This window comes from Acanthaster planci, linkage group LG11 (assembly GCF_054643075.1).
Source record: "Acanthaster planci isolate LZ-2023a linkage group LG11, COTS_SCS, whole genome shotgun sequence".
In the NCBI taxonomy this organism is placed as follows: Eukaryota; Metazoa; Echinodermata; class Asteroidea; order Valvatida; family Acanthasteridae; genus Acanthaster; species Acanthaster planci.
Genome location: NC_141787.1, coordinates 14,198,230 through 14,221,194, shown reverse-complemented (window position 1 = coordinate 14,221,194; position 22,965 = coordinate 14,198,230). Strand labels below are relative to the sequence as shown.

General features: G+C 43.4%; 2 protein-coding genes across 5 annotated transcripts; one reads left to right on the top strand and one right to left on the bottom strand.

Annotated features, from left to right (window-relative positions):
• Positions 1-178: 178 nt before the first annotated feature.
• Positions 179-22,149, bottom strand: LOC110976452 (endophilin-B1-like). Of its 4 annotated transcripts, none has more exons than XM_022229720.2 (10): positions 21,947-22,149; positions 16,725-16,866; positions 16,270-16,398; positions 15,071-15,204; positions 14,147-14,239; positions 13,261-13,287; positions 9,063-9,152; positions 8,394-8,494; positions 5,592-5,793; positions 179-4,377 (listed from the first exon to the last, which is right to left on the bottom strand). In XM_022229720.2, exons 1-10 carry the CDS (start codon positions 22,004-22,006, stop codon positions 4,270-4,272), a joined length of 1,086 nt encoding a protein of 361 aa, XP_022085412.1. In that variant the 5' UTR covers positions 22,007-22,149; the 3' UTR covers positions 179-4,269. The 4 variants fall into 4 exon arrangements, with proteins under 4 accessions (XP_022085412.1, XP_022085411.1, XP_022085415.1 ...); XM_022229719.2 differs by lacking the exon at positions 21,947-22,149 and adding an exon at positions 17,775-18,020; XM_022229723.2 differs by lacking the exon at positions 13,261-13,287 and having other exon boundaries at positions 21,947-22,147.
• On the top strand, positions 19,207-21,669 carry LOC110976453 (neuropeptide FF receptor 1-like). The gene has a single exon (XM_087143680.1). The coding sequence runs from the start codon at positions 19,398-19,400 to the stop codon at positions 20,478-20,480; it is 1,083 nt and encodes a 360-aa protein (XP_086999806.1). The 5' UTR covers positions 19,207-19,397; the 3' UTR covers positions 20,481-21,669.
• Positions 22,150-22,965: the final 816 nt, after the last annotated feature.

The window sequence follows — 22,965 nt, the reverse complement described above, 5'->3', positions numbered from 1 at the left end:
GAGTTTTCCATTCTACAGATGTCTAAAATCACATTTTCACAAATTCTCTCAAACGCTCATGATTGAAATTCTGCACCTCGTGCTTCTGATATGATTTTAAAGTTACCCAGTACATTGTATTAAGCATTAAGAGTACACCAAATGAAAACATTCGCCTCCATGCCATCTCGGCTTGACGCATTGTTGGAATAGTGTGGTTTTTTATTCACGTGATCATCTACTTGCACTACCACTAGCCCCGCTTGATATTTCATCTACAACTTCTCGACGTCACTGATCTGAGTCATGTATGGAATACAATTGCACTTGTGTGTTTAATGGTACATTGTGAAACAGGAAATTCACGAGTGGAAGGAGAAGAGAGTATATTTGGGGCAGCATGTTCAAAGTGTAAGGGCTAGACCCAGTTTCACAGACCTGCTGAGAGAAACAAATTGTTTTTGTGAACCAAAATCCAACCAAAAGTTGAAGCCGTGTGGCACAATTTGCTGGTTACTGGTTTCATTAGGCACGGTCATCTTGTGTGCTCAAAAAGTTTGGTCCAAATCTCATTCACAGACATAATTGGGTTTCCCAGAATATCGGCATTTTCAAAAATGTTCAGGGAAACGTGAGCTTGTGTGATATATTTAGCCTCAAATACACAGCATTTAAACTTTTAAGTTTTGGTTTGAATATCCTGATTGATGCATTTTACTCGATGTAACATTGGCTCTTTACGTCAAAAAGCTCATGCAAAATTCAACCACATGTATAAAACTTTGAAAACACTACATCAAAGTAATGCAAATTTAAACGAAAAGAAAAAACTATATTATATCATTTATCAAAAATTATTCTGCACAACAACATAAAACACAAGAGTTGAACATTCTGAAGTGATTAAGTTGAACTCAGGTTTGGAACAAAGGTTGCAAATGAATGAAATTTTTCAGCAGAACCCAAATAAGAACAGCGACTAACTTAGAAACAGTACTTAAATGCACAGTTATTATAAGAAATCTGTTTCAATATAATGGTTATGATCATCTTGAAATGGAAGACCAATTGTTTCTAGCAGTAAAGAAGAAATTACACTACGGCAAGCAGCTTTTTGAAACGACTTCAAAAATTTGTCTGAAATGGCCATGCATTTAGGGAGCGGACCTCATGTCACAAACTTTGTCTGCCACTAAACTCAAACATTTAGTTTCCAGCTTCATCTGCAGTCATGATCCAAACCCTAAAATGTACATAACAGAGGCTTTGCATGGTAGCCATCTTGCAGGGCAATTTGTTCAACAGGGAAACCTCCTTTGTGCATATCCTGTGGAACAAAATGACTCGACACCAAGATGGCAGTTATGCAAACCCTCTGTTGGGAAATTTTCATTTATTCTTAAAAGTTTCCCTGGGAAACACTGTCAAAGGACCATTAACATAACTGGATTGGAGTATTTCACAGTTAACTGGGAATGACCAAGATGGCTTTCATGAAATAGGTTTTATGGGCAGTTATCACAGTCGGCTTCATCTCTGTCAAGAGCTCTGTCTCGAAAATCAGTCCCCCAGTGTAGGCCTATACAGTTCAAATTAAATAGAAATACTTCAACGTTTCACTCTGTTGCTTGGAGTTCAAAGTTCAGGAACAACTTCACTGTTGGGGGGGGAGGGTTAAATATCATGTGAAGGCTGAGACAGAGACGGTGCCAAGCATTGATGCTTTGCATGGTAGCCATCTTGCAGGGCAGTTCTTTTGTTCCACAGGGAAAACTTCCTTTGTGCAGACCCTGTGGAACAAAAGCACTGGCCTGCAAGATGGCAGCCATGCAAACCCTCTATTGGAAAATTCTCTAAACTTGCATTTGAGGTGACAACCAACAGTGCAACATGTACATGCTAGCTACTACTTTAATAACATCGTGATGTACGGTACCCAACACATCCGAGAACAAAAATGGAAGTGAAACATGACTTATTAGTTTCTAAGCATGTACCACAACGAGCCGAAGAAAAGTGTCCAATGTATATACGAGATTCTATTGTTCTGTTTTCATTCAATATATCAAACTAAGCATGCATAATAGTGAAACTGTTCTGAAAGCAGAAAATCGTTTTAAATAATACGAAATGCCACTGGAATAACTTTTAAATGCTCTTCTGTAGAATGACCACCTTACCTTTTTACCTTCCCTAGATTATATGGGCGCTCACAGTGGTGTTCTTCCCAACAAATATTCCAAGGCATCACTGTACAGTGCAACCCAATTTTTCAGCACAAATTCATGTTATGTTCCTGTTTGTATACCAGGTCCCAGACTTGAAAACTCTGCCCACAAGTGACATCCCTCAATGGTAACAAATACAGAGTGCTACAAATGAACAACAAAGGTGCATGGATACCAGGCACAAATTGGCAAATACCACTATCACACTGGTACCCATATCCTCCTGCATGGAATACAACAGGGGGGTAGGTGCACCGGGGGCCAGCCAAATACAAGCCTTCCCCTGTGCACAAGCACAGAAGATTCCTGTTTGCAACAGGGGGACCAGTGTATTTGGACCTGTGACAGCTGCCTTGCATTTGTCTCAAATAAAGCCCATAACCCTGTTTGTTTCACAACGTAGATTCGGATCTCGATCAGTGATTGCAGTACTGGATAGCACCATCCATTACGATCTGGCATTAGTGAACCAACTTCGGATCACTAATTGCGATCCGGATCCGCGCGTAACAAACTGGTCCTAAAGTGAAAGAGACATCTCTACTGAAGGTTCCGACCTTGGACTTAATCACACCATACGAGACTGGTGCCTCCACTTTACACAAACATTTTCACATAACTTATTTCTTCAATGACTATTGACTTCCTGGATTAAAATATATTCATAAAGTGCAAAGTAACGACAAAGAATTCATATTTACACACAGCCAGATGATCCCCCAAAAAGAAATATGTAAAGCGAATAAAATCTCATCTTTTAGTAACCACTCAGCAAGAACAACTTTACGTTCATTTTTTTGGTTTATTCCTGATAATTTGCTGTTAATTTTAGGCTATTCCAAAAGATAAATCCATCCCAAAAAACGTCGGCCCCAGCCTCTGTGCAAGTGGGGTGATGTTGCTCTAAATCGGCCGTTTTTGCAGATTAAATTTCTGAAGAAATGAAGGTCCACATTCAAGATCTCCCCTCCAACTGCTGCTATCGTCAGCCAAAAGTGAGAGAATCTTTACATGAGCGCTTCATCAGCATTGCTGACATGGGTGCTGCCAGGATTTTTTTTTGGGGGGGGGAGGATTTTCTGGGGGTCAACGATGCACTTATAAACCATTAACAGTATAAGAGGTCGATTTTGAGGTTTTTCTTCCGAGCAAATAGGTGAATTTCACCCCCTTTCATACTTTTTATATTTTCTTTTACATTTTCTTCCCTGTTTTTTTTTTCAGGGGAAAAAGAGCCCCCCTTTTCCCCCCTAGGATCCCCATGATTGTGGTGTAAAAGACGCAAATTTTCAGGGACATTCTCAGCAGAGAATAGCAAAAGAATTATATAGTGCAGGAAATTGCAGCCAGTAACCAGCTGATCTTCTGCATTCAGCAACATCTTGGGGTGTGTTTTCGACAACCCTGAACCTGTCTTTCTGTTCTGGTCATTGGTTAGAGTGTTTTTTTTGCGGCATGGGTTATTCTGCTTGTGTGATGTCATCGTCCTGACTGACCAAACAAGAACCTGAAAATTGGAGCTGGTTCGTCATCCGTTCAAAATGGTGAAAAATGAGCAGGCATTCTCTCAGTGTTAATCGTGTATTTCCAACTCTGATGTTACGTGCAGCAAATCAGAGGGGAGCACGCGTTCTGAGAATGGGACAGAAGGGAGCAGCAGTGGAAAGAAACTATGCCAAATACTGACTGGAAATGGCATCAACACTATCATCCTGCCACCTTGTGCTCTGTCATATCGACAACTGACGTAACTCTTTTGTGGTTCTTTGGTTTTGGGTTTTATAATGTACTGTTTTAATGTTTTGTTTTGTTTGTTGTTTTTGGTTTGGCACGGGCTCAAACATGTTTTTGGTAATCGCTTTGATGTAACAAACATGCTTCTGGTTATATCAGGAGTCACAAAAACACACCCCTGCACTAAGCAGCTCCCTGGAATTGTCCCCAGGTTGCTAATATCAGACAGCTTAGTCAGTCTAATTACTATGTGCAAAATGAAAAAATGTAAATTTTTTAAAACTCTGTTTTGGTTAAATCTTAATGGTTTTCTTAAACTGCTTTCATTTTAAGATATCAGTTCCAGATAAGTGAGCGGTACCCTGCCCTGCTGGCTCCCTCTCTCTGCCATCATCCAATCTTTGTCCATGCCAGGCAGGCTGTACACTGTGATCACCTGTGGGGCGAAGGACACAGATGTAAGACCAGAAGCCAGACTTCCACTTTGAAATGCTAACAGTCAAATCGCATGCCAGAGTTCATGCCCAAATTAGGCAAGAATTTGAGCAAACAAGTGTCTCCATCTTGACTTCTAGAAATATGGGTTGCCAGTGTGGAAGAGAATGCTATTGAAAAACATTTGAAACTGCTCATCAGCATGTGCCGCTGAATATTAAACAATTTCATGATCTAATGTTGCCCGCTACTTATCAAACTTTTCACTTCTAATACAACAGGCCCAACTGAGCTGTACTTTTCATTTAATTATCTATAGCAAAACAAAAAAACCCAGCGTGTCAAAATGATCGACAGTGTGCACAAACATACAAAATACTGGAAATAGAAGCACAGAAATATATCAGCAATCTTCTCACATCACTAAGCTTTCTGATTCATAGTTGTGAAAAGCTTTGGAATCATGTGCAGGACTTTTCAAAAGTCATTCACCCATCGCAATGTTTGCCTTGCTAATAGAGGCATGTAGGGTTATGACAGCTAGAGCAATAAGAACAAGCCAGATGTGTTAGTTTGCTCTCGATTCCCTTTTTTGTCCGACAGCCTCCTACTTGGAATTTAGACATCTAGTTCCTTCATGTCTGTAGCCCACAAATCCAGTTTTCTGATGGAGCACGTGTTGTTAGCATTGGTATTATTTTGTACGCAACAAAAACTGATATATTAAACTGTATGCTATGAGGCATTTCAGAGAATCTAAGAAAAGTTATGAAATGGTGAACTGCAACATGATCGAAAACCCGCCATCACTTTCCACCTCCCTCTGTTGTACTCTCATGCAGTTACAAGCATTTCCGCATTTGCAGGCACCATGCATATTCATGAGGGTTAGAGAAGCAACCCCAACCAATCACAAGGGTGGAAACAACAACTAATGCTACAGTGAAAAGAGCTGTCAATCAATGACTCCATGTCCCTCTCTGAGAAGTGTCAGGGTTAGTTTGACTAAGCAGATGGAGTAGAAAATACTTGACACTACCAGAGTATTAAAAGGACTTTAATAAAAAGAAAATGCTTGCCAATTACACATTTCTGGGACGTTTTGGAGGCAATATTTCTCTAATCACTTGTTGGAAATGTAATGCCAAGTCTATTTTGTGTTACAGGCTTTTTTGTCAAGGTGAATTTCTATGTCTCGATGTCAAACTTGCGTACCTCATCTGCAAGACAGGACAGTTCTGTTGGGTCTGACGCATCGTAGTCGTACAGCACCCGTGCCTTTCTTCTGCCACTTTGTGCATCTGTGGGGCTGTCTTGCAGTATGTCGCCCCCTATAGGCGGGGCGGAGGGGCTCGAGGGATTGCCCACGGCCTGGGGTGGGTTATACGGTCGGATGTTACCCAGCGACCCGGGAATGCTGTGTCCGGTGGTGTCATTGGCGAGCAGGGTGGAGGGAACAGAAAAGAGGGAACCCGGGGGAAAAGGGTGGGGGATAATGACGAAGAGCCAAAGAAAGAAATGAAAAGAGAAAAGCTGAGCCACGTCTGATGACACATGGATATCATGCAGGTGATTTGAGTAGCGGAGAGCATGTGGTCAACTGTGCAATTCTTTGTCTCCACCAGCTGAACAGTTTTCCTACAGCAAGTTTTTGCTACAATAGCCCCCCCAAAACGAAAGCATGCAGTATTCGATGTTTTCCATTGGTAATGCCCCCCCAAAAAAATCAAAACGGCTGGCAAAAATCAAATAGTGCATTTTCTTTATTAAACAGAAAACAGAAACCCTCCATGTGCATAACCTGATGGGCCACACCAGGACTGTTCAGAGAACAAACAAATGGCTTCAATCCTTGTTGCCAAGGCAACCGATGCACATTGACAGAATGGCCTGACATAATTTGTGATCATGCACATGGAAATTTTTAATGGCCTTTTGAAAATGATAAACATGCTGCAGTGCTTTCGTTTTGAAAGCGTCGTTTTGGCAAAGTTGTAGTCGAATCTGTTGTTAAATCCACTCATCTGTCAATTCACAAGTCTGATCTCAGACAACTTGGAATGCCTTTGACGGAATTTATTCAAACAGCTTTTGCCCTGGGCTCAATTTCACGGCACAACTACGCACATGATTTTAAGCTATAAACAGAGGCTCTGTCTATTTCATGACGACCGTAAGCAGTAAGCACGGTAAAAGGCACACTTACCTTGGAGGGAAAAGCTGCTTAACAAAATGACAAAACAAAAAAAATTTGTGCGCGCAACTGTAAGCACAACCATGTCAATTAACCATCGCCATGAAGTAGTGCTTATGGTTAGCAAAATTTTCTGCTATAGTAACCACAACTTTTCTGCTAACTGTTGAGCAGCGCCATGAAATTGGGCCCTGACTTCAGACTGGGTGACCGGAGCGATAATTTGGTGCTCTAGTGTACTGCCTCAACAAAGTTTAGCTGGTGCACGCAGAGAATGCATACGCCACAACTGCCCTCAGCTACGCAAAACCCACCTTTTGCTGGTGACCTTTCACCTTTGACCTTTTACCCTTCTTGTGCTTCCAGGGCCACTTGCGGGGCCTTTCCACCATCGCTTCTATTGGTATTAAATCAAACACACTTTTTGCCATTTCTTTCCCTTTTTTTTGCCTCAAGAGATGAGGCACTGTTACAACTGGCATTGGAGGACATAAGAATGTCCAGTGTAGGACAATGCTGTAGTCAGGTCCTCAGAAGTCAATCACAAGTCCTCACAAGTGCATAGTGAATCTGTCACAAGTCATACAAACTCAGATCAAGTCAAAAGTCATTCAAACACATGGTGACACAGGCGACACTGTTACACTGTTCCTCCCTTGTTTCTTGGAACAAGACTTTGGATTTGACTTGTGAGGGGATCCGACTACAACACCAGCACAAGACCTAAAAACAATGCCAATCGGGGAACAAGACTTTTGAGTGGACTTGCGAGGGGATCAAACCACAGCACTGACAGGACAGGACCTTAACCCTAACTCCCCAAGGGTTGCTGGACCTAACCTTCCCCATTCACACAAAGTTAAACACCCATATGAGACTTTGCGCACAGAGGCTGTTGGACTTTGTTTTTCTGAGGTATGCCAAACCCAATGCAAAAGCCAGCTGTCTGGGCCTACCGGACCTATCCCCACAGAATTAAACACTTTACTACTGTTTTATTCTGTGTGGTTGGGGAAGGTTAGGGTTAACAAACAATGCCAATCAGGGAAGGGGACATTCAACTCTCCAAATAAAACAAACAGCCGTTTCCAAAATAAAGCCCACTGTCATCAGTTCGCACAGTGGTCCGGCCACGAACGACTTAAAACATCGTGGACGTATGCTGCATGAAGGAGAAGTTGAACCCCCCAACAGAGCAGCGCATGATTTTAATGGAGCACAGACAGTGGTCATACTGCTGCTATACATTAACAGAACACATGGAGGTTGCGCAGGTGATTCTCAAGCAATCTCAACAACCCAAGAAACACAGATTTCAACCAGTCATGTTTCTAATATTTTCTGTCAGCTGCTATTATCGAAATGAGAAGGCAGCTCTTCAAATGGTTCTACTGGTCTACAAAAGATTTTAAATCAGCCCACCAAAATTTCTTCTTTTTTTTTTTTACAGGAGTGTAATAAGGACCACATTTTTCTGCCAGATGGCATACATAAATGTACGGTGATTTTGATTAATAACAAAGCTCTCTATCTGTAAAACAGCCTTAAGGCAGAGGGGGATTGAAGTCTATGTGTACTGGTTCCGATTAGGACACTTTCAGATTTGGACAAAGTCCAAAGCAGGGATCATCATATCTGACTTGTGACGTTCGCTGTGAGATCCCATTGGCAAAACAGGAAATCACAGCCTAAAATTCGGCCACAATTTCACATGTATTGTAGCCAGCAAGTGCTCATGCATAATGCATAAGATCCGCCTCTTCCGTGGGTTTTGGTGAGGGTTTACTGGCGGGAACCGAATTCCCTCGCAACTTGGGACTCACTTTGCCATCTGGATCTGGAGCTCTGTCATGGCCTTCTGGCACTGCTCAAAGTAGGCCTGCTGCGCCTCGATGAAGTATTGCAGTCGACTGAGATGGTTGGACTGGGCAGAGACAGAGAAGAGAAGCCATCATGGACCAACAGCAGAAAGGTTCAAGGTTAATTTGAGTCATGACTGAACCATAATGCTATACTGATTTTCTTTACATCATTTGAAATTCTCCAAAATCTTCCACAGTGTAGGAAACCAATGGCACATTCTCTGTACTTTTCTCTATACTTTTCTTGAAATCACAGGTGACTCAAGGCTCTAGTATATGTCATATCACAGGTTAAAGTCACTAGCCTTTTAAAAAGATTAAGACAGAAGGGAATCATTGGCCTGACAACCGTCAGAGATGGCAGGGACATAACGAGAGCGCAACCAATGGCAAGATGTGAGCGATGATGGGACTTTGCAAAGCTACTCGACTCATGTAATTCAAGCAAGACTGATGGCGTATTTGCAATGGTGAGAAGCAACTAGCCAGAGGCTGAAATACAGTTCATGCCTAACTTGCCCACTTTTTGGAGCCAGGCCCAAAGAGCCAATGAAATGTTCTCAATACCCTTGCCTGCCTATTGGTCACTTATGGACGGCGCTAAATGTCCTCAGATCGAATCCAACTTACATGGGCACTGCTGATACCTTCCAGAAGAAGTTTGGTGATTTCATACTGACGGTCAAACTCGGACTGGGCCACACGCAGCTCGGCTTCAGCCTGGGCAGTAAGTGGAAAGAGTAATTGGTCAGTCATTACCTAAAGCACTTCCGTACATTCCTGTTTGTGCACGACAAAACATGTATCTTTCCCAAAGCTTTCCGCATTCTCATAGAGAAAGGCCATAATTGTGAGAATGTGACGGTAATCCTGAGAATAAGGTCCGAAAGTGGATTTCTGATTTCAGTTTAGTTTGAGTAGGTACAAGAGTAAGAATTTCATTTTGGTTTAAATATAAAACTTCCAGCACATTGTCATTGGTGGTGTAAAAGCCACGTTCAAAAATTGTAATCAAATTTTATTTCACAAGACAAACCCACAAGACCACAACGTAACAACATCTGATTGCAACATACAATTACAAACAGTTCAAATTTATGTTTTGTATAAACAAATCACACATACATGTACATATCCAAAGTCATCTCCATTTGTACTAAGGGTGGAACGTTTACACGTTTAGACAAAAAAAGTTCTAAATCCATTTTAAAAATTTTCCCAAACGTTTAAACGGAACCACCCCATTTTAGAGATTTGTTGGTTTGATTGATGCAATCTGGTGTTCATTTTATTTTTATTGTAAACAATGCCTGTTAAATACTGTTTTTCCCCTTTCGGCATCCATGTACTTTTTGAGAAAAAAAGTGGATTCTAAAACAATAAACATTGCTTGTTTTCAATGCCCCAACATCAATCTACATTTACATAAATTGGATCATGTGCATTGTTGAACTACATAATTATGCATACATAAAACACCAAGGTAGGCCACGGCAGCTTCTATAAAGTGTTGGGCTAAACATTTAAACAGTGTGGGGAAGTTTTTCTGAAATGTTTTTCAAATTAAATGTAAATTCCCACCCTTAATTTGAACAGAGATTCTCTTTAGACACAAAGAACACCGTAGACAGTAAATAATACGGAATATTAAACACAACTGGTGATATACTGCCTGTGTTGTTTTCTCATTAGCATTCCGAGTCATTCCACTTCACCTGTAAACACATAGGGTTTACATGACACATAACTTTATATCTTATCACAAGGAGATCACAAGGATGGACAACGGTTGATCAAGAATAATTTTTTTTTGTGGGGGGGGAAATTCAGGAATTTGCTTTAAATTTAAGGGCCTCTCTTAGGGACAGGGCTACACATCATGGCTTTTTACATGCTTTTACAAGGGAAGTAAACCAGTGTCCAGCAATCGTCCTTATCTCAGTATTTCTTCTTCTTTCAGCGCCCCTCTGAGCGAGGGGTCACCCCTCTTGAGCAATACTACGATCCTTGCCACTTTCTCCTCCTCAACTTCTCCCCTGACACATGTTGTCACAAGGCCAACATAAACAGTGGCGCGTGACACGAGCAATAGAAAAACCAACCAGAACAGGCATGCGTATACCAAACTACCAGCAGAACTACACAAAAAACACAAGCGCTGCGTCTAAATTAAAGCGCATGCCACAGCAGAAACAGACAGGCTCACTGAATACTCCTTTTACATGAGAAAGATACGTGTGTGTATCAAGAACAGGTAAGTCCGAGGGCTGTAAACTGCCGGAAAATTGAGGAACTCAGAAAGAGAGTACCCGAATGTAATAGATCGGCCAAAATCTGAGGAAAAAAGTTTCAAAAGCAGGCTACTACTCACACACACAACACTCAACGCGCACCTCCATTCTGACGAAGAGAGACAGACAGAGACAAAGGGCAAAACCTGACTTTTTTATCAAAGAGTATGGGGAACATTTTCAATTTTTTGGCAGGTTTGGGGGTTGTCATTGCTTATTTGGTGACAAGGTTTTCAACATTTTAACTCTATTTCACCTTTTACTTTGCAAATAGTTACTTTACTGTTTTTCCCAGTGAACGTTTTACAGTTTTAATTCTTCATGATTTTGTTTAACCCTCCTATGCTGAAGTCACTCTTTGGGTAACTTGGTGAACACCTCAAAGAAGCACAGCTGTGTGGTGTTGTGCACTGCATTAACCCTCCGATGCTGAACTCACTCTTTGGGTCATTTGGTGAACACCTCAGAGAAGCACAGCTGTGTTGTGTTGTGCACTGCACCAACAGTCCCTCATAGGAATATCAGATTGCACTTTTGTGCTGCCCCAACAACTGTGCTTCACTGTTTCATGTGCATCATTGTGCAGTAAACCAAATGCAGTGAAGAGGACTGCACAAAAGACCCTAGGTCATTTTGTGCTGGCAACCAACTGTGTACACACTGAACCTGTGCAAGTTTGTGTTCCATATGGAAAACACATGCAAGAGAGTGACTGTGGGCACTTGTGCAAATTATTGTGTGCTGTAAAACCAAAGGAAGGTTAAATTGATGGTTTTTTTCCCTCACTTTTTTTCATGTTTCCCAGGCTGGGGTTGAATTTAAGCCCACAGAGGAATTAAAACTGGCTATGGGTACCAGCATAAAATGAGATCCATCCTCTTTTCAACGTAAGTTGTACAACCATGAAAAATATACATGTATATCCAACACGTACAGACTATAATGGGACACTGAACTGACACGATGCATACATAAACAGATATCACAGCAAACCTAGGTACTCCACAGAATATCTAAAAAGCAAAAAAAAACAAACAACATCAGAATCATGCAAATGCATGTCCATAATGAAAGACAAATTGTTACTGTGCAATGGGCATATGGCGTTAGGGTGCTATGCTTTGTCTAAGCGGTTGTGTGTCAATGATTGAATGCACTCAGACAAAATCAATATGCTTGCATTGGTCAACTGCGACACAATGATAACATGGAGAGTACAGCCCTTTATGCAGTTGTGCAGCCCTCAGTATGAATATACATGTACATGTACGTGTACATCCATGCTTGTCTGTTAAAATTCCTTAAAAAAGGTCTTTCAATGTACAAAGTTGAACACTGCACGGTCACTGCAGTGACTCGATGGTACATTCTTGGTACTTGCAGAAAAACTGGCCAATCGGGCATTGCAACCCCTCCCCTCCCGTGTGAAGAAGTACTAACTGGGTAAGCTAGTTCTGAATTATCAGAATGCGCATACTGCCAAACGAGGTGTTGGGTTTGGGTTAGCTTGGTTGAGGTGCCATCAAAAGTGACGACATGAAATTCCATGCATGGTAATAGAGAGTAGACTGCACTGTCCAAAAACTGTCAAAATTCTGCCAAACCAAGATTGGATTTGGCTTTTGGAGGTCATTTGGGTTCAACTCGATTCCATTCCGGGGTTAAGTTGAACTTGCCAACTAAATCGAGGAGGCTTCACAGAAAACCATGCACTGGCTTTCGCCGTGTTCACTTGTACACTTAATAGGATGGACCTCAGCTTACTTTCAAAAGATCCAAGGTTTCAATTTTTGTCAGTGTTTGGGTCTTGGAAATGCTCATGGAAATGAAACGCAAATGTTCCAAGCAGGTAACGGTGTGCAATCACCCAAACACTTGTGTATGAAACACAAGTGTGAAAGCATGCAACCTTAGGATGCACAGTACACATGATCTCTTTTTCATTGGAATGTGCACAACGCTCCCGTTTTGGCTCGCGGGAGACCTTTTTCAAAATTTTGGCTTCTTTTTAATCTGCAGATTTGTCTCAAGCTCTGCAATTGGTTTTAAACTTTTGACTATGAGAGACAAATGAGAGCACTCCTCACATTAGACAGTTGGATGATCTGAGCCAATCAAAGGAGAATAGAGAACTAAAGTCACACCTGAACACCTGAAGCCCGTGAGACAAAGCTGATGCCTCGTTGGGCTACAGACACTGGGCAACAATGGCACCCTAAGTGTTTGCCATAATATTTCTGCTCGGAACAGTGTCGTAGTCGAGTCCATCACAAGTCCCTTCACAAGACCAGTCATCAAGAGCATGAAGCAGTGAACAATGACAACAGAATGCTTTTGTCCCACTCATTTGATTAGCTTGTGACTCGGCTTAAGACTGGGTGACTTATGATGGACTGGCGGGGCCCATGATGGACACAACTTCGGCGCCGCCTCGGCACTCGGTACTTGTGAACAGAGATTTTACTCCTGTAAGTACAACACAAAACTCAGGGTGTAGCACTAGGGCATGATGCACCATTCCAACACAGACCACTTACTGTACGAATCAAGTCGTCGCTGTTTTGCTGATAGGGGAACACATGTGAGCAAGTAAAAGCAGAAAATTTGGAACAGAATTGAAGAGGAGATAAGCAGTGAGAAACAGATCAAGAGCGCCACACAAAAATCAAAGAGTTCAGTTTCGTTGGATCATCAATAAAAAGAGATTATAGATAAAAATGTGACGAAAACCAAACGGAAAATCTCAGAAGAGTGAAATTACCAGCAGCTCATTCCAATCTGTTGTTAATGTCAATAGCAGTAAATCATAAAAAGCCAGGCATTTACGAACAGTCATTGTCATGCATGGCCACACCCAAGCTTTCCAAAATTGCGGGACAAAGCTTAAGCAAATGAATTCATGACTCCCCTTGTCAAACGAGGGTATACAAGTGACCATACTCAGCAAGCGCTTATTGTGAATGTGAATGATTGTGATCCATGCATGACAGTGAACATGAGTGAAGATACCACAATCGGCCAAAAGATCGATGTGTGTCTTTGGTGTGTGCCTGTGTCCAGTTCCCTAACGTCTTGTCCCCTCCCCCCCCCGGGGCCACTTTTGCCAGGATTCTTACTGACTCTTGCACAAAGTTTCCGCCGCACAGGAAACCAACAGTACAGACTCTGCTCTTCAACCTTCAAGCCCCGTGGGAGGTACAACCGCCTGAACTTTTAAAAATCCAAATTTCTCGGCAGATTTCAAAGCATCTTCGTTGGGGTTAACTTTCCAAGGTTATTTCACAACTTTCTCCGCACAAAACTGGAGTCATGTTCTGATTTGAGAAATTTTGGAGATGTGTTCCAGAAACTACGGGTAGGTGAACTGTCTGGAAGTAAGAACTTTATTTCAATGCAAAGGAGATCTATCGGTGTTTTACTCACAAGCTTTGACGACTCGGGGCTTTTGGCCTTGCGAAGCTTGCCTTTTGCAGCATCCAGGTCAAGTCGCTTGTTCTCTAAGATTTTGCGCTCTTTCTGAAAGGAGATGAATAAAACACAAATTGAGGGAACTCAGCCAGAGTGAATTTTTGGGGTTGTCAGTAAACTAGCCACCCAGATAACTAGCAAACCAGCCAGCCAACTAGAAAGCAAACCAGCCAGTTAACAAGCAAACCAGCCAGCTAAGTAGCAGACCAGCCAGCTAACAAGCAAACCAGCCAGTTATCTAGCATACCAGCTAGCTAACAAGCAAACCAGCAAGCTAACTAGCAAACCAGGGAGCCAGTGAGCATGTCAGTAAACAAGCATCAGTGTTGTCTCTCTAAGAACCCCTGACAAAGACCATTACAAGACCCCAAAAGATCATTTTAAGACCAACACCAGACCTCCAGTCTGAATTCAAGTCACAAGCTATTCAAACGCGACAGCAATGAATGCACTCCTTCTCTACTGTTCACTATGTTCCTTACGACTTATCTTGTAAATGGTCTGGAGTCTGGTCTAGTGATGGGCTTGATTAGAAAGCAGACTTGCATGCCCCAACAGCCAGCCATCTTGCCTTTACTAGTCACCCCCCTCCCTTACAGAGCACTGGAACGGGAAACTATTTCAGGATGCATGTCATACTTTTTAGTTTGAGCACTCACTGGACAGAGTTTGTTTGAACAATAACACGGGTCAACACTTCCACATGTGCGCGACTTGTGCCCACAGAATATTCACGTATGAATTAGGAGTGCAAGCAGCACACGATGCTTTGCACATCCGTAGCTGTGACACGTTTCCTTCGCAACATTTTACAAAAGCCATCTGCCGCGGGGATAAGCGAAACGGCGGGCCAAGCCCGAGTGGTGACATCCAGCTTACGGTGATGGTCTTCATGTCCGCTTCCAGGAAGTTACGCAGCGGGCCGATGAAGTTGGTGATGGCGGCTTGCATGAACTCCTTCTCAAATTGGCCAAGTTTCTTCTGGGTACCTCCGCACTGCACGAGGGCCGCACCTAAGGGGAGCAAACAAAGTACATTTGGTGTGCGTACACGTACATTCAGACTACAGTCAGCATAGCACGACTCACAGACTGGAGAACAGAGAAAAAGTACTGATATTTTCTCAAGTCAGGAAGTAAATTGGCTCGCACACTCAAAGTCACGGTAAGAATGGTACCAACAGCCCTTCCGAACTGAAACTAGAAGCTCAAATGGGGCCCAGTTTCATCGCAGTGAAGAACAAAGAGGCAAACTATGGTACGGGACATAGACCGGTTCTTGAATTCAACTCAATTTAACAAGGACAACATTCCAGAACTGAAGCTTGTAATGTCAAAGGGTATCTATTTTTACAACCCAGACCCAACTACAATGACTCGAGATGCTTCATCCATCTCCAATTAGTGCCCCACACGCCGATCACTGCCAGGGCATGTCCATAATTATAAAAAGATTTCCAATATGGGTTTGGTTTTCACCTGAAGTACAGCTAGTTTCAACCAAAGACCGTTCCAAATACTGGCTATAAATAATAATGGCTCAAAGTAACAAGCGTAGCCTGTGACACTCTTTCGATTTCAACACTACGGCAAAAACACCGACTGATGCAAATTTCGATGATGGGTTGTCACTCCACAGAAGGCAAAATAAAGTCGACCGGACAAAACAAACCAGTATCTTTTCTCATACATTTGCGATGAAATTTTCTCATCCTACCACGCGAAACCTTCCAAGATCACTGAGTATAAAACAAAAACTGCCAGAAAAAAGAAATCACAAAAAAAAGTTAGAAGGGCGTGTGCTTTGATGGCCTCTCGCACAATGGGGATCTCGCATCTTCAAGATAAAATCAGAACTGCAAATGAAGTCTCGGTCGGTAAAAAAAATCTAGATCGTGACCAAATCAACTGGCTATGGCTTATGAGACGGGACTGCAGCCACTCGACAGTGACTCTCGTAGGTGTACATGTCACCATCAGCCACAGCCATAACTTAAGGACTTACAGTTGGTGACTACAAAAGGATGCCTCTTGTACATTTTGGGATCTCCTAGTTCAAGACGCAAGTATTATCCTTACCATATTGGGTGCCAGGCCCCAGCTCGTTGCCGGCTTCGATCATTGTCAAGCCGAAAGCCTCATGGTTGGTCTCACGGTCCTGCATCTTCCGGTCCAGCTTGGTATTCAAGAAATCCTCCATGCGTCGGGCTGGAAAAAAAAGAGGCAGATACTGAGGATCTTGATCTGAATGGACCAAGAAGTAGAGACCAGGTCTTAAAGTCATTTGCGTCCAGTGAGGTTCACCCGAGAGGATCAAGTCAACTGACACATATTTAATCTGTTCATTGATACTTTCAAGTTCAAAAAATGAAGAAATAACCTCACTTTCAATTTCAATATGGCCTCCTCATGAGTAAAGTCCACTACATGATGGTGCTGGTCCAACAATCTGGTCAAAAGGAGGTACATGGTGCTACCGCCAACCTTCTTCTTGTTACTACTTTACCAAAATCTTCAAATCATGTTATTCTCACTTGGGTTGGGTTGCAGGACCGCTTCCGTGCGGGACAGGATGCGTTCCGTCCATTGTTTGGTCCGGTCAGCTCTCTGCTGCAGGTTCTCAAACTGGGCATCCAGTTCAGTCTTCTCAGCACTACCAAGCTTCTCCTCTGTATACTGTGGGGGTTCAAAGGTCATTTTCTTGATGCAGATTTTTTTGCAGAATAAAACACATATCTTGATTTCCTGTGTTTCTTTTTTTTTTTGTTTAAACTGAGTTTGCTTTTTCTTTCTCAAGTCTTACACGGTGGCGTAACTGGGGCTAAATATCGGGGAGGGGGGCCGACCGGGGTGCACATCTTTTTTCGAGGGAGTACCACAAGAAACTAAGCTACAGCCTTGCATTTCAACAGAGTTTATGTACAGATTTCAAATGGGGGGGGGGTTTCCAGGGAGGGGGGCACAAACATACAAGCCTCCACTGGAAGGGGAGGGACTGTACACAGCAATGACCAGACACACTAGGATGTTCTCCACGGTGCCCAGAACAAAGATCGCAGCCAGCGTGACCGAGGTGAACGTCATCACTCCAGCCATAGTTACATGTATGCCACTGGTCTTACATAATCATTTCACACCATTAATACAGGCCTACTAATACTATGTACGTCAAGGAGGGTAAGAATACCATTTCATACGGACAAAATACTATTCGTTTTTACAACCTTTTTTTGGAAAAGAAATAGGGGTGACATGAATTTGACAGGCCTCGTTTTATTTTTGTTCTTCAAATTTTTGGCAATCATTAATCAAACAATAACCTGTAGTAATATAACTTTCAAACAATTTCAGGCCTGTCATTGAAAAGGAATGTAAAAAAAACTCCAACCCATTTCATAAAGAAAATAAATTTCATTTAAAAAGCGGTAAACCAACATGATCGCACAATTCGTAATGCACAGACGTGATGGAAGACATGTACACGTACATACACCTCGAATGCATGTAGTAACATACATCATGTACATTGTCAGTCGTATCATGTACAGTTGTACAGTTAGTTTAAAATGATGTCGACTTTTTACCTGCCTCGCTCGTGTAAAAAACACACCAGCCTGGCCGGCGAATTTCTTCATGTTTTCCATGGCTGGAGATGACATGCTACTGTGGGTGTAGACACCACAGCAAACGGGCTACTTGATGGCGAGATGGGCGTTAAAATGGGACACAGATGGCAGGAGCAATCATGATCATGAAAAGAAAACCCTCTCAGAAATCCCATGAAAAACACCACGTATGTAGTTGTGCTTCCGGGGTCTGATGGAAGGAAGGGCGCCGCCACAAGCATCGATCAGGCCAAGTACGGGATCCCTCGGCTACGGCTAGAGAATAACATGCGCACTAAAGTGAAAGAAGCCATTAGCCGGCGGCTTCCATTAGCGCAAGCGTAATCCAGCCATACCTTATCAAAGTTTTTGCTGGACAAAAAATATATATTCATGATTAATTTGGATGAACGCTGAAAGAAAGCAAGGTCATAAAAAGGTGAAGACTTTTGACTCCCCCCCACAAAAAAACCCAAAAGACAAAAAAGAAAGAAACAGAAAATCACACCTTCAAAGGTCGGTCAGGCTGCTCCGGGGTATCGTTCTGTACTGAAATCAAACGATAAGTACCTTTGTGCTTCTGTGGTTAGAGGTGATAAATCTCCTTGTGGAATTTAATGGGAGTTTCGTGAGTTACATTAACGTCATTATTCCAGCCTACGTTTACATCATTTCTGTCAATTTCATGACCACGGGTCGTCATTTTTCTTCAAAATGGAGCAAAAACGGGACAAGAATTGACAAGGTTTCAGGTTTCAGGCCATGAGGGTTTTTTAAAAGTGTTGTATATAGTGTACGTGTAGGGTGCGTTCGCGCGGTAGCTCCTGTTAACACAGAAGAATGCGTGCGCATCACACTCGGGTGCAGGAGTATACTCCCCCTCAAGCGAGAGTATACTCTCGCTGACCCACGGGTCGTACTCCAGCCGTTCGAGCGCTCAGGAGTAGCTCGCTCGAACGCACCCATATATACGCGTACACCGAACCGTCATTTTAGCTCTTTTTTTCTGCAGTTGTTCCTTCGGGGGAAGATGCACCTGTGAAGATTACCTTGAATTAAAATTCGAGTCTCGTGTTAGACGCCACCTCCTCCTACCACTGACGGCCACCTTCGCTTACGTCCGTCCTTTCCCTTTGAGTGTCTGTTTCTCGTCGCGCCTGCGTACACCACTGTAACACAATGGTCCGTATTACAAAAAGAACAGGCCGACAGACTCTCCGAACGGGGCAACCAACTCGCATGCGCGTCATACGTCAATAGTGCTCCTGTCCGACTAATTAAGGGAATACAGTGAGGCTCCGGTCATTAAGTTACTGGAGAAATGAGGACATTCACTGTGAGTCTGAAGAAGATTAAGCTCGCCGGGCAAGGCAGCATTCATAGCAGCTCGGCTTCGACACGGTCTGCAGGATTGTGGGCGAGGGGATTCCAGAGCATTGAAGACTTGTCATTTGTTGCTGTAGCTTGTGAGTTGTTGATGCGAATACTCGGAATGACATGGACACGAACTTCGTCCAGAGAAGAAGACTGGCTTTCAACTTACTGGTGCCCTGAAGACTGAGTTAAAAATATTCCCAGCATTTGCAGGAAAGACAACTACAAATGAATGCCCCGTGGCATCCCGATGTTAATACCACCGAGGCAGGTGTTGATAGCGAGTTGCAACCGCTCACCCAAACAGAGGCCGCTGTGATGACGTTCACCGTGGCCACGCTTGCCGTGATCTTCGTCTTGGGCACCGTGGAGAACATCCTGGTGTGTCTGGTCATCGCCGTGTACAGCCAGATGCGCACCGTCTTCAATGTTCTCGTCTTCAACTTGGCGGTAACCGATCTGCTCCTCGGAGCCCTGGCAGCGCCGACCTATATGGCCCGTCTGGTGTACGAGTTCTGGACGGTAGGCTCAGGCTGGCCAGAAAGCAACCCGGACGAAGGAATCCTGGTTGTTTGCCACATGTCGGCGTTCACGCATTACGTCTGCACCTCGCAGTCGCTCCTGACCATGATACAGATGGGCATCATCCGAGCCATTGCTATTTTCAAGTCCTCCAAGAGAGCCGTTTTCCGCATCAGTAAACTCGTGCCCTGTGCTCTCATCGTGGTCAACTACATCATTTCGCTCACCTATGCCGCCTTGAATTACCGCAAGGGGACCTTTACGTTCTGCTTAGACCAGCGCATGCGGGCCAGCCTAGGCGTCCGTCTCAGCAGCTTGGGTATACTTGTGGGTAATCTCGCCATCGTCACAGTGACATACATCGGAATTTTTGTCGGCACCAAGCGACAGGGGACCGCCATGACTAAGAGGCGAGAGATAGGGCCAGCCGGCGCAGTTGCGACGGCGCGCCCGGTGAACCGCTTCGACATCGCCACGGCTAAGTCGCTGCTCCTGGTGGTCGGGACGTACGCCATCAGCTACCTGCCTTACGTCGTGTTCATCTCCCTATGGGCGGCAGGCGTTGTCAAAGACGAGCCCCGCCTCATGGTCATCTTCCCCGCCCTGACCTCCCTGTGTAGCTTGGTCAACCCCCTCATCTACGCCGTCAACTCGAGCGTATTTAGGAGACACTTGCTGAAACTAGTCCGGCTGGACAAGGTGGTCCTACGACGGACAGTGCCGGTGACAACAGCAGCAGTTACCGGAACCACCCGGGTTCCCTTTCGGCGAGAAACCCCTCAACAGTAGCCTTAGGAACGGAACCCGAACGCCTATGAGCTTTAAATTCGCAAAAGCGGATCGACTAAATATTCATGAAGGGGGGAGGGTATTTTGGGGAGGGAAATTGTAAATTTCTTTATGTAGCCTTTCTTTTGGAACTACTGCCAATTCAAAGTTTAAACTGAAACTGGAAGAACTGTTTAATTGCTCCCTCCAAAAAATGAACTGAGCGGTAGACAGATTATTCAGGCGTGGTGATGGCAAATACAGAACGATGTTCAATGTGAATACTTGCCATTTTTCTCCATTCTACTTTTGTAACAGGATTCGATTATTTTTTTGGGGGGGGCACCCAAAACTGCTATTTCACTTAATCGTCCAAAGTTTTTGTTCAGAGTAGAAATGATATTTATAGACTGAAGTGATAGCGTTGAATTGATGTATTTGTTATTAAAAAAATTCTCTTCCCTTAAGTGTTCAAAGTAATCACGAAATACATTCCCCACTGAACCACCAGTAAGGTTTGAGTGTTTTAGTTTTAAGTTGGTGATACTTTCTGAAAAACTTTCGACGTCGTAATGAGTGGTTGTCTCTTTGCGGTGATTGAAATCGTGGGTTCCTTCATTGCCGTTTAATATCATTTCATGGAGTTAGCTATCAAACTGTAATTTTCCAATGCGCTGACGGTCAATTTCCCTGTTGTTGGGCGAAAGCACTACATCCTGTCAAGCCACATTGCGCGCGAATTCTTTGCCGGTAACGCGTAGGGTACGCAAACCCAAGTCCCTAAGAAAGAAGTAAACAGAGACACAATGGCCGAGTTCGGGCGGTTTGTTCTCGTATGTTCACGAACAGCTTGATTTGTCGTTCTTGGGTCGGCCGCTCGAACGCCGGGAACGTACAATTGGTCATCGCTGTAGTTAATGACAAGCAACATGGCGGCGTCCATATCGTAGTAAACTATTCGAGAGTTAATGCTTGGACAACTGGGCTGAATTCTTTTCTATTCAAACAGGAACATTCACTTCTGTGTTTTGAAAAATAATTAATGTTAATTTTGCAAAACTTCCTATCGTCTCTAACTTTGTAAACTATCTCTCTATTTTTTCAAGCTGTTCAAAAATCTAAATCTCACGAGTTTTTCCGTGTGTTCCTGTAAAACCCTGACGAGGAGGTGGTGTGTGATCCTGTTCCGAGAACAGTGTTCTTGAGTCGTGTTCCCGCTGTTCGAGCGCGAGAACAGGAAACCCGTGTCAAGAACACGGCTCCCGAACTCGACCCTCGAACTCGACCAATGCGATCGTATTATAGAGGTCGCTTTACTAATGGGATGCGTTGTGTACAGAGAGAGTTGCTACATGAGTGTCACCATACAGATCTGGGATCCTTAGCCCTCTGGTTTGGAATGATACAACATAGTTTTATTCACTCAATGACTGTAGCTTTAAGTGGCATAAACGGGCATCATGTTGTAGACCAGGGCATATCCTTACCTGAACTGTTCGGTTGAAAAACGTCCCGGCATCACTGGCGAACCCTTTCAGCTTGTCCATGATGCCTGCTGGATATTGCCTGCTTTGGCTGTAGTTTCACTGTGGTTTCACTCACCAAACGGCCGGCGAATAATCGGTCTGGAGCCTCACCGGAATTTCCTAGTACATAATGACACTGTACTGAACACAACACAAAACTGCTGGTACGAAAGAGGGTTGGGTTTCGAAAGAAAAAAAAATAATAATAGAATATCATGACGTAGCCCAGTAACAGATGGTGTGATGCGTATGGATCCGGGCTGTCAATAAAATATCGATATTTTTTTCTGTATAATGTTTCTAAGAGTCTGTGATGGCTTTGAATAGTGGCGTTGGAGTGGTTTATCCAGCGAGGGGAGGACAAGATCTCTCACAGATTTTGCTGTGAAAATTGTTAGTTTCCATGACAATTCCTCAGAAATGTCCCCCGGACACCTTGTCAATCTGACACTGTTAAATGCTTGGGCCCTTCCATTAAGTCAAACATTATTGAATTGAATTGGAAACTGAGCAATTATTATTGACCCCTTTCTGGTAATATAACGCTCACGGTTGGGGTAGCCTTGTAGTGCAAGATTGAGAGGTCCGAGGAATCTGCAAAATGGAGGCCTATCCACAATGCACTGCGATGAAATGATGCGTATGTGTGCTTACTATTTAAATGAGGAGAAAATCTGCATAAATCGTTGCATCGGAAGCGCAACGCCGCGCGTGCAGCGACCAATAATCGATGTGCTTAACAAAGAGAGACGGCGGACTGCTCACGTGTCACAATAACTATGGTGGACTTGAAGCAAACCCTTCCATAAATGATTCGTATCGCAAAAGCAGAACTCTAATTAACACATTTCAAGAGATAACAGTTTTGTGTTCTAAAATCATTACCACATCAGACCCAGACAAGTCTAACGGCTTCAACGCAGACATACCTCCGTGGCGCAACAGATGGTTGGGAACTCAACCACGCATTTTTTTTTAAA